This window comes from Equus przewalskii, chromosome 5 (genome assembly GCF_037783145.1).
Source record: "Equus przewalskii isolate Varuska chromosome 5, EquPr2, whole genome shotgun sequence".
Classification (NCBI taxonomy): Eukaryota; Metazoa; Chordata; class Mammalia; order Perissodactyla; family Equidae; genus Equus; species Equus przewalskii.
The window spans coordinates 35,246,045-35,264,018 of NC_091835.1; the positions used below are offsets into that span (position 1 = coordinate 35,246,045).

At 50.4% G+C, this 17,974-nt stretch overlaps 2 protein-coding genes across 14 annotated transcripts; both read right to left on the bottom strand.

Moving 5' to 3' along the window:
* Positions 1 to 903: 903 nt before the first annotated feature.
* On the bottom strand, positions 904 to 8,782 carry ACRBP (acrosin binding protein). Of its 4 annotated transcripts, none has more exons than XM_008513955.2 (10): positions 8,584 to 8,782; positions 8,043 to 8,261; positions 7,762 to 7,856; positions 7,144 to 7,261; positions 6,046 to 6,514; positions 5,444 to 5,576; positions 3,255 to 3,434; positions 2,965 to 3,132; positions 1,769 to 1,852; positions 904 to 1,244 (listed from the first exon to the last, which is right to left on the bottom strand). In XM_008513955.2, exons 1-10 carry the CDS (start codon positions 8,624 to 8,626, stop codon positions 1,122 to 1,124), a joined length of 1,632 nt encoding a protein of 543 aa, XP_008512177.1. In that variant the 5' UTR covers positions 8,627 to 8,782; the 3' UTR covers positions 904 to 1,121. The 4 variants fall into 4 exon arrangements, with proteins under 4 accessions (XP_008512177.1, XP_008512178.1, XP_008512179.1 ...); XM_008513956.2 differs by having other exon boundaries at positions 8,043 to 8,201; positions 8,584 to 8,739; XM_008513957.2 differs by lacking the exon at positions 7,762 to 7,856 and having other exon boundaries at positions 8,029 to 8,261; positions 8,584 to 8,758.
* Positions 8,783 to 9,581: 799 nt separating this feature from the next.
* ING4 (inhibitor of growth family member 4) lies at positions 9,582 to 17,198 on the bottom strand. Of its 10 annotated transcripts, none has more exons than XM_070619018.1 (9): positions 17,073 to 17,137; positions 13,786 to 13,857; positions 13,188 to 13,293; positions 11,626 to 11,792; positions 11,333 to 11,447; positions 11,058 to 11,166; positions 10,661 to 10,808; positions 10,329 to 10,390; positions 9,582 to 10,220 (listed from the first exon to the last, which is right to left on the bottom strand). In XM_070619018.1, the coding sequence occupies exons 4-9, from the start codon at positions 11,752 to 11,754 to the stop codon at positions 10,181 to 10,183; spliced, it is 603 nt and encodes a 200-aa protein (XP_070475119.1). In that variant the 5' UTR covers positions 11,755 to 11,792; positions 13,188 to 13,293; positions 13,786 to 13,857; positions 17,073 to 17,137; the 3' UTR covers positions 9,582 to 10,180. The 10 variants fall into 10 exon arrangements, with proteins under 10 accessions (XP_070475119.1, XP_070475120.1, XP_008512182.1 ...); XM_070619019.1 differs by lacking the exon at positions 17,073 to 17,137 and adding an exon at positions 16,984 to 17,033; XM_008513960.2 differs by lacking the exon at positions 13,188 to 13,293 and having other exon boundaries at positions 11,342 to 11,447; positions 17,073 to 17,191.
* Between the last annotated feature and the right edge of the window lie 776 nt (positions 17,199 to 17,974).

Genomic DNA, 17,974 nt, shown 5'->3' on the forward strand with positions numbered 1-17,974 from the left:
TCGTCTTCTGTATCAACAGGGCTGGGCATATTGTCCATGCTCAATACACAAAAACAACTTCAAGATTTTTTAGTGGTAGGTGAAAAAGGATATTGTGGTCAAATGAGTTTGGGAAATACCAGGTTAAACAGGTTTCTCTATTACAGGGGTTCTCAGAGCCTTTAACATGCCATGGAAAGACTGATCACACGTTGATAAGGGAGGCTGGGTTAAGGGTGCATGAGGTGCATTAGACTTTCTATATTTGTGCATATTTTAACTTTTCCATGATAAACAAATTTTTCTTTTAATGCCGTTAATCGCTGTGAACCTATAGAAGAGGGAAAGATTGTACAGTTTCCCAACACACGTGTCTCCAGAACACACTTTGGGAGATCCCAAATTATTAAAAGCCACTGCTGGTGTCACACCTCAATGTAGGCTGTCAAGATGCAACCACATCAACATGCAGGTCATCTGGCCCATTGCTGGAGGTCAAATCAGGGGTTTCCTGAGCTCCAGTTGTTTCCTCCCTCCTGATAAAGTACAAGTTCTGCCCTATTTCCCTGGGGTTGGTCCCCGTGGACATGATCTCAGTCAGGCTCTGGCCTTTATCCTCCAGAGGGACAATCCTGCACTCACATCTGAGGTCATGGGGCCCAGGGCTTCAGGAATGAAGACATACACGCTCTCACAGCCCACAGGATCCCTAAGACCCCAGCCATGGCCTTCTTCAATCCAACTCCCTGCTTCTTAGGGCGTCTTCTCCCGGCAAATAGCTGCTCCCCTGAGTACCATTCCCATCAGGTTCTCTCACCTGCAGATGGATCCATAAACCTGGGGGGGGGAGAAGGGGGTGTCGATTCCCATAGGGTAGGGTGGCAGTGCTGAGGATAGGATCGTAACTAAAATAGGCCACACAGGTTGAAAATAAACACTTTATGTAAGGACATCCTTCAAGGTGGGTGGAGTTCCCCTCATGGATCTCTCTGGGACTGCTGCCCCAACCCAAGGAAAACATGAGTAGGGGCCAGGTAAGAGACTCATAAGGGGCAGCCTGGAAGCAAAGCAACAGATGGGGTCTAAAGGTGATGGCAAATGTGGAAAGGTTGGGCTGGGGTGGGGACAGGACAGACCCCAGCTCATCCGGCTTGGCCTAGAGTCAAGGTGCTAAACTCCTGGCTCCATTGAAGCACAAGGTCCTCACTCTTGGCCTGACTCAAGATATTGTAAGTCTCATTCTGCAGACAGCGCATGCGGGACACCTAGACAAGGATTGGATACACACAGCTTGTGTCACAGAGCCAGGAGCCAGAGGTGTGGAGGCAGGGAGGTGTCAGAAGTCCCACAAGAATCAGAGGCAGGTGGGCACCGGCACAGGGCAGTAGAGGGGAGAAGGAAGGCAGATGCTGGTTTTTAAAGCTGCAAGAGACACCAAGTAGCCCAACCCCCTCCTTTCAGCAATGAGGAGGCTGAGGCTGGAGGAGGAAGTGACTTGTTCCAGACTTGGTGAGAAAGAGCTGAGCAGACTGAGACCTCAATAGCCAATTCCAGACCCAGCTTGGGGGGAGGGGTCTTCCTGTGGTGCCTCAGAGCCCTCACCTCTTATCCGCAGCATCCCTTCCTGACCCCTCCGGCCCCTCCGGCCTGGGAGGGCCTTGCTTACTCCAAGCCCAGAGGAGTGGAGGAGAGAGCTCTGGGCTAGGGGCTGGCGGGCTTGGAACAGACCCGCCTGTGGTGACTGATTGAGGGGCTGGTGGAGGAGGAAGGGGCGGGGTGAGGGGCTCACCTTCTGATGCCGGTTTCTCATCAGACACTGATGGCTTTTGAAGGCACAATAGTTTGGGTATTGCACATAGTCTGTGTCACAAATCTAAGCCAGGAACCAGAGATAGGGAGATGGGGAGGTCTCAGAAGCCTTACAGGACACCAGCCCTCCAGAGAGTGCCCATAGTGGCAGAAGCAGGGGCGGGGTGTGGCCCTTGAGAACCAGACCTTCCACATGTGGGGTCTCCTCTCTGAGGAAGAGGCCTTTGTCCCCTCACCTTTCCTGTGCCCTCACTCACAGTTCAGTTGCTGGGAAGAAGCTAGTAGCTGGAGAATGAGGAGTGGCTGCCCTGCTGGTCAGCTTGCTGGGAAAGTAGATGAGGATTGGGGACCTGGGAAGGGGGACACTAAGGAGCCAGAACATTGGAAGGGGGCCCAATTAGTGGTCCAATCTCAGGAAGCCTTCTGGGGATGGGTAAGTGAAGGAGAGGGTAGGAGAATCTCTAATGTGTGACCTTGGGTGAATCACTTCCCTCTGGACCTCACCTCCATCTACAAATCTAGGGGAGTGACTGAGATGAGATCTGAGACCCCTTCCAGATCTAGGGCCCAGGGATAATGGCTGGGCAGGGGCCTCAGCTCAGCTACCAGCCCTTTCTGAAGCTGCCCCTCCTTTTCCTTGCTTTGACTATTCCTCCAGGAGGGAGGGCATGGCTCTCAGCTACAACAGGCAGTTCCACAGGGGAGGTCACTCTGGGGAGAGGGAGCAAAGTGGATTCCACTGGGCAAGGCAAGCACGGGCAGAGGCAGGGAAGGAGCCCATCAGATGGAGGCTGGGAAGTACTGGGCCACAGGTGGGCAGCCCCTCAGGTATCACCTAGTCCTGTGTTGTAGAGATGAGTATGACCTTGGCCCACAGTGGGAGGGGGCTTGACCAAAGCCCCTCAGCAGGGAGCTGGCAGAGCTGGGACCAGAAGCTCTGGCTCCTGCCTCCCAGTCTTGCGCTCTCCCACCCCTCTGGCTTCCTACTCCTTTGCCAAGCACACTCCTGCTCTATTGCGAGAGTGCCTATTGGAGAGAGGCAGGAGGCCCAGTGAGGACTAGTTCTCAGAAGCCAGGGGTCCAAGCCCCTTTCCACATCCCAGGGCTACCCAGAGCAAGTAACCAAAAGGAACTGGGGTGAGTGGGGCGGAGCTGAGCTTGGCGAAAGGCTCTGACCTTGGTGGGGAAATCCCCATCCTGGAAGCTAAGGAACTCCGTCTGGAGCCAGCCGGAGACTCGATTATCTTCACAGCCCTTTGTGGCTAGCCGGGCACACCAGAAGTCCATGCCGAGCCCACCGTACAAAGCCAGCCCACGAAAGCGGCCTGATTTTGCGGTCCCTACCTGTGTGGCACAGGGGACGGGGAGAGGTGCACAGCCCTGCCCTCCTGCAGGCCTCCCTTCCCACTGCCCGCTCCTGCCTGGAGCCTGGGGCCTTCCCCATGGCCAGCTGCCCGGCTAAGTACCTGGGTACCGATGGACATGCTCTGGGATGCGAGCAAGGGGCTGATGAAGGGTGTTTTGTGGGAGTTGTCACACCGCTGCCGCTGCAGGTTGGCTTCTGAGAAGCATTGCTCCAGCTTCAGGGAGCAGAAGTCACAGAGGGGACAGGTAGCTAAGTGTCGCCGGCCAAGGCTGTCACAGACCTGAGGCAGGAATGTGGTTGAGAGTTGAGGCTGAGCCTGGCGCGTCTCAGCCCTCCAGAGCCATCTCTGCAGAGCGTCTTTGCATTAAGGCTCTTCTGAAAGCTTCTCTGGCTTTTCTCCCTGCCCCGCTCCCAAGGGTTCCTTCCTCAAGGACCTTGCCTCAGTTCTCTATTTCTTCACCCTCTTCCTGGATGATTCATCTACTCCCAGGTAATCTTCATCTCTCTGCAGGTGACATCCAAATCTTTATCACCAGTTCTCTTCTCTTTCCGGAGCTCCAAATCCTCATTGCCAAGTCCCTGACAGATGTCTACCAACGGGTGACCTACAATCACCCCACCTTAGACTATCTGAAAAGAACTCATAACCCTCCCTTTCCCTCTCTCTGCTCATGACAATGTGAATATTTACAAAGAGCTGACAGTGCTAGGCATCATGACCATAAACACCATATCTCATATAGTCTGGACAAGAACCCTATGCTAGCACAGCTACTAATAATATCTCCATTTGACTGATGAGGAAACTGAGGCTCAGTGAGGCTGAGTAACCTCCTCAAAACCACATGTTTAATGGATAGTGGAGCTGGGACACAGATCCAGGTCCTTCTAACCCCAAAACCTATACTCTACCCAAGCACTTAGGTTCAAAACTTCCAAGTTCTTGAAAGACATTCTTTAGTGTGAAGTTGCCGGTCTCCCAGCTGGACTCTCCGCCCTGACTGAGCATCCTCAGCATCATCAGGAGGGTCTTGCTCAGCAGCATCTCCAGTTAATCCCATCATCCTCCTTCCTCATCCCTGGGTACAGCACGTCACAGTGCACAAAATCTCTTAAGTTACCGGTCTCCTCCTTACAACAGCATGTAAAGCAGGCATGATCACGTCCCTGACCAAAGATTGTTGAATTCTTTTCCTATCAAATTAAATACAAGCGCTTCAGACTGCCATTTGGGATTGTTCACATCATGACCCTTGCTATCTCTGACTCCATCTGCTGCTGCTCTGCTCCGGGTAAAATGGGCTCCCTTAACCAAGCCCTAAAATCCAGTGAGCTCCCTGTGACTCCTGAACTTCCTACAATGAAAAAAAAAGCCTCTCTCCAACATCTCCACACTCCCTTTGTAATGCTCGGAATCCCCTAGTGGGGGAAGGGGGCAGGAGCAGTATGCTCATTCTTGGTCCCCCATGAAATTTCTTCTTTTTCTCGCCTCAGAGCCTTTGCATATACTATTCCTTCTACCAGGAACCTTCTCCTAAGCCCCTTCTTTTGCCTTGTTAACTTCTTTTATCTTCAGGTCTCAGTTTTGAAACATCAGTTCCCCTAAGAAGCATTCTCTGATCCTCCCAACATGGACAACAGTCGGGCTCCCATCTGTTCTCTCTGCACTTTGTTATCCATCACAGTGTTCATCCCGTCACACTGTTCTGCCTGTTTCCTTGTCTGTTCCTCCCACTAGACGCTAAGAGGACAGAGGACTGGATCTGTTGTACTCATTGCTAACATCTCACATACCTAGTACAGAGTTGGTGCCCAGTCAATATTTGTTGAGTGAGTGGATGGCACACTAGCTCTCAAAAAATGTTTGCTAACTTGTATTATTTGCAAACTTCAAGGATATTTTCCTGGGAATAGACTTGCTGGGTGCTGAGACTGGAATCTCTCTACAGATCCCTGGAATGGGTTTCTGAACCCTCTGGAAAGAAGAGCTGCATTTAAGGCAAAGCCAAGTATTGAAGATCAAGAGATGACTCAAGCCTAACAACTTAGGGATCCCAAGAAGGAATTCCGGGTGGGAACGGATTCCAGACCAGGTCTTGAGCCTTCCTCCTTTAATAAGCTGGAGATGTACTTCCACAGAAAGAATTCCCACCTGGAGAAATCTCTCTAACGATGATGCCTCATGCTTTCTGTATTCCTGCCCATCCTCCACTCCTAAAGCCTAATATAGTTCTGAGACCCAGAGGATGCCCAGTGAGCATGTATCTGTTAAATAGCATGGGAACCTACCGACTTCCCGAAACCAAGGGTCTCTTCCTCCATGTGCTGCCAGGCCTTGGCCGTGGGGGTTATGATGCAGGTGTTCTCCACAATCGAGTAGCACAGCACAAGCAAGGCCTCCACGTGTGGCAGCTGCAGGAGGCTGCAAGAAGACAGCGCTGGCTGCTGGGGATGGGCCAGAGGGCTGGGGCAGAAAGCCACATCCACTTTCCCCCTCCCCTTAGCATGCGGTCTTGGTCATACACATTCGGCATGCTGGATGGGGCCTTAGAGGCCTCCTGACAACCAAGACCTCCTTTTACAAATGAGGAACTGAGGTCCAGAAAGGGGAAGTAACTTCCGCATAGTTGCAGTGCTAATCAGGGCCAGAGACAAGAGGAGAGCCCAAGTCTTGGTGGCTCTAGGCACAGGGCTCATCCCACTACGTCACACAGAGAACAGGCGTCAGGGCAGTGCTTAAGCCAGTGATGGCCACACAACAGGCGAGGCAGGCAGCCTAAAGCCCAAGGGTCTGAGTGGGTCTGGAGGCCGAAGCTGGGAAAGAGGGCTTGTCATTCCCAAAGAAGGCAGGGGAAGGGGAGGGCCGGCGGGGGAGCTGGAACTTCTTGTACCCGCCAGGGCTTTGGTTTTTCCAGATGGAGTCCTCCTCATATATATCATTCATTGCATCCATTTCCTGGGCTGTTCGAATGAGCTCCTGGATGTTCTCCATCATTATAGGAGTAGACTCCACTTCCCGCACCCGAGGAGTGAAGGAGAAAGGGCTGGAAGGTAAAGATTCAGACTGGAACTTGGGCTCTGAGTCTGTCTGCAGCCGAGGCATGGCCTCCAGTGCCTTCTCTGCCCCTTGTCCTTCCTCCTGCTTTCTCTCCTCCTTCCGCTCCTCCTCTTGCTCTTCTTGCTCCTGTCCTTCCTCCTGCTTGGACTCCTGCCCTTGCTCCTGCTTGTGCTCCTGCCTTTGCTCCTGCTTGCGGTCAGGCCCCTGCTCCTGGCCTCCCAGGGACAAGGAGGATTGTAGGAGCTCCTCCACATTGTTGTTAAGCCTCTCGGGCCAGGGCTGGAAGGCCGGGCGCTCTGTGGCTGCAGCACGGTTTGGGAGGGAGGGAAAGAGAATGGAAAGGGATGGTCAGTCAGGTTCTGGCCCCCGAGTGTCTTTGTTCACAGAGGGACACACACAGAAACACAGAGGCAGAGGAAAGCAGCCCAAAGCACACTTATTCACACAGTCAAGTAAAAAACACAGAAAAGAATACAAATATCAAAACAAAGAGTATTACCATGGCGACTGCGGTGGTGGTGGGCTGTGTCCCCTTTCCACCTCCACTACAAGTGCTCCTCTTCCCTAACTGCCACCTCAAACACCACCTTTCGTCCCTCTCACTTAGGAAACACCAAGTGTTCTGAATAGCTACTAAGCAATCCTTTCCAGAGTGAAGACTTCACCTTATAAAAGTCCCAGAGGACTTCCAAAGGCAGGACTGTCTTTGGGAGCTAAGAAAAATGGATTCAGGGCAGAATTGTAAGTAATGTCAGAAGATGTTGGGGCGGGAAAGGCCTAACTTGTATTCATACAAAGCAGGCTCTCCCTTATGTAAATAGCTGCCTGCTGCCACCTCCCACCCAGCTCAACATTCTCCCCATTTCCCTACCACTGATGCCTTGAATCCTGGGCTCTGGAATTTGTGGAAGGCTTGCTGGGAGGGTCTCACCTGTGATGTGGGATGACATGGGGGAGGTCATTGTGGTGGGTGGGATTTCAGGAGAAGTGTCAATCCCCTTGAGACTGTCAGGTGAGAGAATTGAGACTGGCTGGGAGCATCGGACTCTCTGCAAGAAAAGAGGGAAAGTGGGAACGCCTTCCCCAGAGGACGGACTTCTACTCCAGCTTATTCCTCAGTCCCTTTTCCAGCACGTCTCCTCTCACAGTTCCTGGGCAGGGATGAAGGGACATGGTCCCTGGTGGAAGCCTTTAGACCTGAGAAAGAGTTCCCCTGCAAGACAGAACTCCATGTCTGGGCCACACCCCTGCCTTCACTCTTTTGCATTTGACTTGCATGAAATCATTGATCTGTTAGAAGAAACGGAAGGGCTTATCTCTTTGCCTCTTCCCATCCCTCTTCCCTCTTCTCTTGCAGTGGCAGGATTGTTCTGACAGTCTGAATGCCCAGGTGAGACTGTATTCATGTATAATCTGGGCAAATACTGGCAAAATGGCAGGGAGGGAGGATCTAAGGATGGCCCTCCTGGAGCCCTTCCTCAACTGCTCACGGCCACCACCTCTCCCTTGGCCCTGGGACACCAGATCCAACCTTTGTCCTGGGCCTCACCTTGGCATAGTAGACATGGTTGGAGCAACGATACTGAGTAAACTGGCAGAAGGACTCAAACCAGGAGGCATAGGGGAGGTCAGAGCAGACAGCGCCTGAGAAAGGGCAGGGGTGGAGAAGGTGAACGCCCAAGGGGGAACTCCTTCCCAGAAGGCAGTGGGCTCCTTGGGTCTGGAGAGCAGTGAGTATGGGCTCAGGGAAGATGCCAGCCATACCCCGCCTCTGTCTCAAGTGAGCACAGGACTGCCCCACTAGGTGGGCCCTCACCGTAGGGCCCTCACCGTCGGGCACCAAGCCGTGGTTTTCATATTGGTCCAGCTGGACCAGGGTGGGGTTCCGGCAGCCGTGGGTGGCACGGAGGCGGCAGGTCGTCTCTGCCTTCCAGGTTGGGGTCAGCAGTGCGAAGAAGCGTTCATATTCGGTGGCAGAGAGAGGGCTGCCTGGAGTGGAGGCCGAAATTGAATCCTGGGCTGGGGCAGGTGCCAGAGGCAGGAGCAGCACTGCGGGGCGGGGAACAGAGGGATGGATGGACCGAACTCCAAATCCTGCTCCGGGCCCGGGCAGACCCAGACTGGCGGGGGGGCCCCGTGTAAACTAGGAACTAGGGGGTGTCTGGCCAGTGCCAAGCAGGATAAGGGGATTCCACGGGCAGGGGCCAAGGTCTGACCCCGGAGGGAGACCGGGGAGGAGCTCAGAAGCTCGGGAGCAAACCCAACGCGACCATCATGAGAAAGCGGTTCAGAAACCGTAAAGGAAGGAAGGGCTCCTGGGGGTCGGAGGGCTGAGGCCGGCAGGAAGACTGAGTAGGCGGGGACCTCTCACCCTTCAGGAGCGAGACTAGGAAGCCAGCGGCCGGCTTCCTCATGGCCCCGGGGGATCCGCCCGCGTTTCCCGGACCAAAACGGCCTCTAACCGCCAAGGCAGAGAGCACCGGCGGGCGCGGGCGAGCCTCAGGGAGTAAAGGCGCGGCCTGGACGTCACAAAGGGCCGGGGGGGCGGGGCCTCGGGAACGGACGCGGCTCTGTATGGGGCCTCAGGTGTGTCACGTTCCAGCTCCAGAGGATGATGATGGCATATCATGACTCAGGACCTTCGAGGGAGTAGGCCCTGGGTTGTTCTTTATGGGTATTACCGTACTTTACTTCCAAGGTAATCCCATAAAGTGGATCATATCATTATCCTATTTTACAGATACGGAACGCAGGCTTCGAGAAACAATGTGCCCGATAGGTGGTGAGGCCTCGATTTGAGTAAAGGCAGGGTTCTGGGGCAGGCAGAAATGGAACTACAAAACCAAGTCACGGCCTACCTGGGTAGGAACTAGAAAGGAAGCTTCCAGGAAAGAAATGAGCCAAAGGGGGAAACAGGGGCAGGGTTGAGTGAGGAGCTTGTGTAAGGACGGCTTAGCCTAAGGAAGTGGTTTCCAAGTGGGAGGTGAGAGAGACAATCCATTGGAGTAGGGGAAATGTTTTTCTATTTTGTGTTTAAAATAAGAAATCAAGCTAATATTCAGCATAATAGTACATGCATAAAATACAAATACGCATTTATTGGAAATTAAGTAGAAGATGTTTTATGGAGAAAAGATGCACAATTTTAAAAGTTTTGGAAACCCCTGGTCTGAAGCACACCCCCGTCAGTCCGCTTCATCTTTCCCAAGTTGAGAACTTGTAGATTCTGGTATAGAGGTACCACTTTTGGTCCCATGTCTTGTTCTACTTCTGGCTTGTCATCCTCTCACCTCTTATCCAACCCAGAGGATGCCAAAAAATGCTTAGCACATGTACTAAAAAAGTGTCTCTAGAATAAACACAGCAGGCCAACATGTATAGCTTTTATTCACCTACCCAAATTCTTTTACATGGGAGTTATCTGCATTCCACCTTGCCCCCTTTCCCATTCACAAGGCCAGGATGAATTGAATCCTCTTGGCACAGAGGAAGGGGTACCCCTTCAACTAGGGCCACAGCCCAGATGATGTTGGGGAGCCCATGGGAAAAGCAGGAAGAGAACAAAGAAAGTTTATCACACCATAGCGCCCCCACGGGGGAGTGAATTAGGAGGGCTGGGGGAGTGCCCCCATGCCCCAGTCCTTAAATACAAAGCAAGGGGAGTTCAGAGGACCATCCCTCAGAAATACAGCACCAACCTCAGCATGGAGGCAAAAGGACAGTGGGCAAGACCACTTCCCTCTGAAGGGGGCGGGCTGAATGAGAGCACATACCATTATGGCTGCGGCACCCCTCCCTACCAGGGTGTGGATGCAGCCTCAGCACCAGGAGTGGGGAGGGGGAGGAGAAGGGGTGACTGCACCATCCACTTCCCCCTGAGCCCCCTGGCCCCAGCACAGGCATTCCTCTCCCCACTAGCCCAGGTCAGGGGATGTGGAAGAAACTCTGTTGGAATCCAAGGCCCTTATCTATTTCTTCTTCCGTTCTTGGGAGCAGCGTGGGCAAAACCTAGAAAGGAACATGACAGAGAAGGGGAGGGAGAAAGTGGGTGAAAGGGAGAATGCCCTCTACCACTCAGCTGCGGGGCAGTCCAACTCCTACAACTCTCTCACTCACCACTTCCCCCGAGGCTTGGTTGTCAGCCCCACACAGGCAAAGTGGAACCACTCGATGGAACACTAGAAAAGAAGATAGAAGGAGTAGTAGTCAGGGGTCAGGGTGGGGCAGAGGAAAGAAAAGAAGCCCCCAACAGATTCCTTAGGAGTCCTTAGGGACTACTCCTAAGGAATCTATCCCTTTGAAGAATTCTTGGAGGTCCCAAGGCCAACCAACTCTAATCACCTTCCTCATGTCCTGAAGTCCCACTATTCAATCATTTTTTTCCCCTTTTGTACCCACTCCCTTCACGTCCCCCAGAAGACCCCATCATGAGGCAAAATGGCTCTCACATCAGGGTTGTCACAGCCAATCATCTCTCCATAGGAGACCTGGTGACAAAGGCAATAGGTGGGTTCGTTGGGATCCACAGGCATATCCAACACATCAGAGGGGTGGACACTGCCAAAGGTCACTGAGGGCATCCCATACTCAGGACTTCTGCGTGCCAAAAGGAAGAGAAAGTGTCACTGCAGGAAGGAAGGCTACAACTTGAGACTCTCCAAGGTGGTGGAAGGGGATCCTGGTGGGGCAAGTGATCTGCGGCTTCTACCTCCAGCAGACACCAACATGATAAGGAGAAGAGTTATTGGCACAGAAGATAAAGTGGCAAGCGACAGTGTGGGGTGGGAGTGGGGCGGCAGAAGAGGAGAGTAGGTCATTTGGCAAAGTGCTCCCTGATACACTCACGTGCGCACGAGTTTTAACTTTTTCTGGGCAGCCTTGGGGGCTTCTTCATCTGAGTTTTTCCCTTTGGAACGAGCACGGGCAGCTTTCTTCTCCTTTTGAGTCCGGCCTTCTAGGAAAGAGGGGGAAAGCCAGAAGGCAGGGAAACAGAAAGATGGGTTAAGTCCTCCTTCCTCCCCCTCTTTCCAACCTGGTGCCCCTCCCTCATAGCTGAAGAGCCGGCTTCTTCTCCCTCTGAATCCTCACCCCACCTCTCACAGCCCCGCCCCCCTCCTCACTCTTTTTGCCTTTGCTGGAAGAGCTGTCATAGTCACTGGACTCAATCTGTTTCTCCTTCAAGTCAGCCTCAAAACGGGCCAGGTCTGTGTCCAGTCGCCGAATGTGTTTGTCCACCTGGGTGGGAAGGAAGGAGAAGGAAGAGGTACATGGCTGGTTTCAGTGAAAGAAAAGAGGCTAAGGCAGATTCTGTGGATCTCCCAGACCCAAAACAGATCCCAACACAGCTGAAGGAGGGGTCTAGACCCCAAGGAATAGATGGGAGGTAGGTGGGGAGCCATGAACAGGGCCATACCATCTCATAGGTCTGCATGGCAAGCTGCACCTTGTCGTCACCAAATTCCTTGCACTTGCCATAGGCTTCCTGGATCTGTTTGAGAAGGGCCAATTTTTCCTCGGAGCTCAGGTTGCGGGCGCTACTCATATACTCAGTGGCCAACTTGTCAATTTCAGCCTTCAGGTCTACAACAGAGACAGAGGCCTGGTCACAATGGCCCCTGAGTGGCTAGTTGAAATACACTTCTTCCTCTTGTTCCTTGGGCCTTTTCCATTGACCATCATAACCTTCGAACTAAAATGTACTGAGCGTTCATAGGTACTGTGCCATGTACTCAAGTAATGCAATGTATTGACAATATTTGTTTTAAAGGTGGCTTCAGGTGCTGAAAACATTGCTATCATAGTTGGAACTTAAATTATTGAAACATAATGAAGGATTCTTTGTACACTGCACTAATATGAAGTATATTTTTGTTGATGTCTGGTGCTTCTTTGTAGGGCTTGCTGCTCCTTGAACCATGAATTTTGTCTCAAAAGCTGCCTGGTTTCTCATCTTAAAAACATCCCACTGGGGCTGGCCCGGTAGTGCAGCGGTTAAGTTCACACGTTCTGCTTCTCAGCGGCCCAGGGTTTGCCGGTTCGGATCCCGGGTGCGGACATGGTACTGCTTGGCACACCATGCTGTGGTAGGCGTCCATGTATAAAGCAGAGGAAGATGGGCACGATGTTAGCTCAGGGCCAGGCTTCCTCAGCAAAAAAGAGGACTGGCAGTAGTTAGCTCAGGGCTAATCTTCCTCAAAAAAAAAAAAAAAAAAAAAAAAAATCCCACAATAGCTCTGAGCGCTGTAAACCAGGCTGGGTCATCTGCTGCTGCCGGTTTCCAAGCCTGTACATCTGTATCTCATCATTTAAAGTTAGGTCCAAGTTTACTCATGTAACAGTTTTTCTACTTACTGCCCACCCCATTTTGCTCATCATCTGCAACTTGTTTATATTTCCCATCACTTTTTTTCTGTTTGTTCATCTTAGCTATCACTCTAAACAATTTAATATTGGAAGGCTGGTGGTGTCCCAAGACAGTGAGACTGGAGATGTCTACTGCCTGATATTTGGTAGGACTCATAGGTAATGTCGATGGAAAGAGACAAAAGTATGCCTGTAACATAGAGCAGCAACAGAGAACAGGAAGGATCTGCACACGCTATGTTCATGCTCCACTTAATTCGAGGCCCCTGGAGGACGCTGAGAAAGCATGTAGTTCAGTAACTTCCGACTGGTCTTCCCATGCACGAACTCGGGAGCTGGAACTGTGTTACAAAGAAAGCAAGCTGGCTCTCGGCATCGCCAGGCAGTTCTCAGGAGACGACAAGTTCTCCAGGATTTTAGATGATGTTCACTTTTCACAAATAAACTTACCCAGAGTCACTTAAATGACAGCTTTAGGTATTCTAACACCAGCTTGTTACATCCTTGAACATGGCTATGTAAGGATGGAAGCTTTCTTAGTCAGACCTATATATCCTTCAGCAGGCATGGGGGACAGTTCCAGGAGACATCTTTGACCTTGAAGAGACCAACCTGACCACTGCAGTGTAGCCTCAGGCTCCAAGTGAATGCCTCAATGCAGCCAAACTTGCTCAATGTCCAAGGAAGGCCACAGACGGTATCTAGTGCTTCTGTAAGGCTGAAGAATACAGTGTAGAGATCCTGACGTTAATTGCTGCTTTGGGGTTTTTTTTTCATTCTTTTTAAGAACTTCTCCTACATGAAAGCTCCTGTCTACCAACATGAGTTGCAGTCTAAAGCCACAGTGAATTTTGTGATAGTTAACGTTAACAATCCAGTGAAGTAGAAACATTCTAGTCTTCCTGTAAATATACTGAACATGCAGAACAGAAATGATTCTAGAGTGGACTCTGGTTTTTTGTATTCTTCTTGAGGGAGACACAGAGAACAGAGCATCTCTGAATTCTTGAGGCATTGTTGCAATACTCCATTTGTTATGGAAAAGCTGATACAGAAATGTGGATCATCATTACTCTCCTTTTAAGAATTGCAAGAGAGTTAAAAAGAGAGAGAGAAGCCACAGTTCTCCAGATCAGACCAGATGATATGGTAACACCAAACAGAAAAAGAAATGATCATCATACACATGGGATCCTCACTCTGTACATACCCTCTGTTCTTTGGTCCAGGTCCCTCATAAGCTGAAAGTTCCTCTGCAGTTCAAAGGGGAGGTTTTCAATACCTAGGGAGAAGAGGAGAAACTGAGGATCACTGGACTGCACAGGCCTTATAGCTGCTTTCAAAGTACAGGTCCAAAACAGGACTTGGTTTTCCCTCCTTTGAACCGCTGGATTTATCTGTGACAGTGTTCATCATTCCTTTCTCAGAACAGCCTGTGTCTGCCCCTCTCCAGAGCTAACCTCTCCACCTCTTCACAGCTTTCCCACTCTTTCTCCCTTCAGTGACCTTACTCTACAAATCAGCCCTTCCCCCTTTTTTTTTTTCTTGAGGAAGAGTGGCTCCGAGCTAACATTTGCACCCATTTTCCTCAATGTTATATGTAGGACGCCTGCCACAGCATGGCTTGATGAGCGGGGCATAGGTCTGTGCCTGGGATCCAAACCAACAAACCCTGGGCCACCTAAGTGGGACACCCCAAACTTAAATGTTGCGCCACTGGGCCACTCCCTTCTTTCCTTTATTTTCAATCTCTGCCTCCAAACTCCTTGCCCACAACTGAGAAATACCCTTCTGTATCCTCCACCAGTCATCATACACATACTTCCAATATGCTCTCCATATAGTAACCAGAATGTTCTTTTTAAAAAAGCAAATCTGATCAAGTCACTCTCCTGCATGTAACCCTCCAATAACTTCCTATTGCACTATTCCTATTCCTGTTCTGCACTTTCTGGCCCTTGCTTACCTCACAGGAGCCTTAACTCATGTCAGCCGCCCCTTTGCGCTCTCTCCGCTCCGATCATACTGCCCTTTCCAGAGTGCCTCGAACCTGCCAGGGCTCTTCCTGCCACTCGGCTTTCCACATGCTGCCCCCTCTGCCTGGACTACACTGCCCAGGCTTCTTCACCCCACCTCCACCAAACCTTCTGGCACATTCCTCTTCATTCTTCCAAGTTCAGCTCAACCCTGACTTCCCCAGACTTCAGCAAGTGCCCTGGATTATGCTGTCAAGTTATTCTAGCTCTACCCTTTTTGGCATTTATCCAATTCTAATTAAATAACTAACTGTGTAGTTAGTTATTTGGTATCTGCCTCCCTGGCCCTCCAAAGGGCTGGACATGCCTGTCTTCTTCTCTCCTATTTCCCTAGTGTTTAGAACTATGACTTGTATACAGAGGGTCCTCAATAAATACCTGAATAAGTGCATGAATTACTTAAGTCTCTCTCACAAAAGAAAAATCTCTTCCCACGACTCCACTTCAAACTTTTAAAATGCCTCCACTACTTTAACCTATAACCTCAGGTCTGCCACCACCAGTTTACTGAGATTAAGTCACCAACAACTTACCAGCTCAAATGATCTGTTATCAGTCCTATCCTAAATATTACGTCGCAACAGTTGCTACCATCTTCTCTCCCTCGAGTAACTTTCTTCTTCTTAGGATTCCAAATCTCATCATATACTTTCTGGTAATTCCAACACTGACGTTTCCTTAGCCTATTCCTTAAACTTTGCTGTTTTTCTTAAGATTACACTTTAATCCTCTCACTTTCTCATTCCACTTGCTTTCCCTGAATGATCTCAATCTCATTCACATTCATGGATACAATTATCATTCCTATGCGTAAGTCCAAACTGAATTAAATATATTGCTGTTAACTCCTGAATTTCCTGTCTTGTTGATATATTGTCTACCTCACTTCCCAAGCAGGAAATCGAGAGGCCACCTTAGATTCTTCCTTCTCTCTCCATTGTTCATTCAGTCAGTCCTGTCATATGTCACTCCCTGAGATCAAGTCCTCATCTCTGACCTGGACTGTTACCACTAATTGATCTCCCTATTACCAATGTTATCATGCTCCAGTGTATCACACATTAGTTGTCTTCCTTTATAAAAACCACTCTATTTTAAAAAGCTGTTGGTTCCTCACTATTTAAAGTGCAAGCTTCAGGGCCGGCCCTGTGGCCGAATGATTAAGTTTGCGCGCTCTGCTGCAGCGGCCCAGGGTTTCACCGGTTCGGATCCTGGGCGTGAACATGGCGCTGCCCATCAGGCCATGCTGAGGCAGTGTCCCGCACGCCACAACTAGAAGGACCCACAACTAAAAATATACAACTATGTACTGGGGGGCTTTGGGGAGAAAAAGGAAAAATAAAACCTTTAAAGTGCAAGCTTCTTAGCTTAACAGACCTTGCACAATCTAGCCCTAGCCTCTTTCGCCGGTCTCACTTTCCAGTCTTCTGACTTTTGAGTCTTATATACCTAGCACTCTGACCTCACTTCTCCCTGACCTTGCCACAAACCCATCATACCTTTGCTGATGCTTCCCTCAACCTGCGATTCCCTTTCCCTCCCCACGCTGACAAACAAACACTCAAGCTTCAAGACTATATTCAAACATCACATCCTCTGAAAATCTTTACCTACATCCCCAGTAATTAGTTCCTCTTTCTCCAGTGTCACCAACTGTCCTTTTAATGTATTTCTATTATTTCACTTGTCACAATGTTTTATAATTACTTATTAGCAGAATCTGTTTCCTACTAGACTATGAGCTCTTGAGGGCAGAGGCTGTGTCTTACTCATTTTCGTATATCCTCAGTACCTGCCATTATGTCTGACCCATAGCAGGACCTCAATGAATAAATGAACGAATGAATGACTTTCAATACTGTAAGACAAATGTAAGCATAGAGGATGACAGGTTTGTGAAGGGGTGGGTTACACGAATGGCAAACGTAACACCAGATTTCCATTTCGTGGGAATTGGATTTTTACTCCAAGTAGAGAAACGTTCCAGTTCATCACATGACAGTGGTCACTCACAATCCCCCATCCCCATGAAAAGCCGCTTCTGAGAAACAACTGAGCGGAGGAGCCGCGAGCAGGTCTTTGTCGCTGCTCCAAATGGTGGTGGGTGATATACCAAAACGACAGATTCGGAACCATTTTGAAAAAAACAACAAAAAACATCCTGAGGCTGGAGACCCTAAAGATGGGGACAGCAAATATCTTCCCAGCTACGCCCGTTACCCGTTCAAGAGACGTGTCTCAGCCCCACCGCGCATCCCCTCCCTCGTCTACACCCCAAAGCGAGGCCTCAACCCTGCTGCCCCGCCCCCTCCTTCTTAATAGCCTCCCACCCTTTCTCTCACAGAACCCCTTCACAATTGTGACCCTCTTACCACCGGGACTTCGGGGCCATAGATCTTCTCAGCCCCGATGCCCCCCACCACTCTATGACCCCTGACCCCCTCCTCCAGCCTGCTCTTACTGTCCAGATAATGTTCCAAATACATCCCCGCAGCCATCTTGAAGCAAAACAAAGCAACTTCCGATCCGCCCCGGAAGTGACATAAACGCGACGGGCGCTGAAGCTATTATTCTTGGGGTAGAGCCTTTCCGCCCTTACAAGGAGGACTTCCGCCCTCACTAAGTTCTCCGCCCGGACACATCCGCCCGACGTTGAAACTTGCCCTTTTGCGTAGGGAGCCACGACGGCCGGTAACCAAGCGCCCTGAGGCGGCTTTAGCCCGCTTCCGCCCTCACTGCGACCCCAGGACGCGACCGCGGCGGGCATGACGTCGCTGGAGGTCGCCATTTTGCATTCTGTATCAAACTTTTTTTCCCTCCAAAACGGGAATTTGCGGTAATGAGAGAAACAACACTTGTCACTTTAGGATTGTATTACAGAAATATCCTTTTTCAGCAACTGAAGAATCTTATTTCCCTTTTGCAAAATATGCATCTGGTGCCCAGCGCAGGTCCCACGAATCAAGACTCTCCAAGGTAGCTAGTTTCTTAAGGAAGTTGGGAGGTGTCGCTGGTGTTGCGAGATTTAGACCCTCCGCTTTTCTGTTCGGTCGCACGAACACCAACTCCCCAGGGTTATTTTTTAACTTGGAAAAAAATTCACTATTTATAAACTCTACTTATAAATATAAAGGTCACACAATGAAGCTATAATTCTCCACACCTTTTGTCAGGGTTCCTGTCCTTGAACACTGGAACACATTCTCACATATAAAATGACAGAGTACTTGTGGTCTTGCCCTCCTGTTTTGTCTCCTTTTATTCGAGTTTATATATGACGTTAACTAGCCCCGTGATCCTGAGAGGATTGGGGCTTGGCGCTCTGTCACAACCGGGCCAGTTAGGTGCCAGCCACCACCCGAC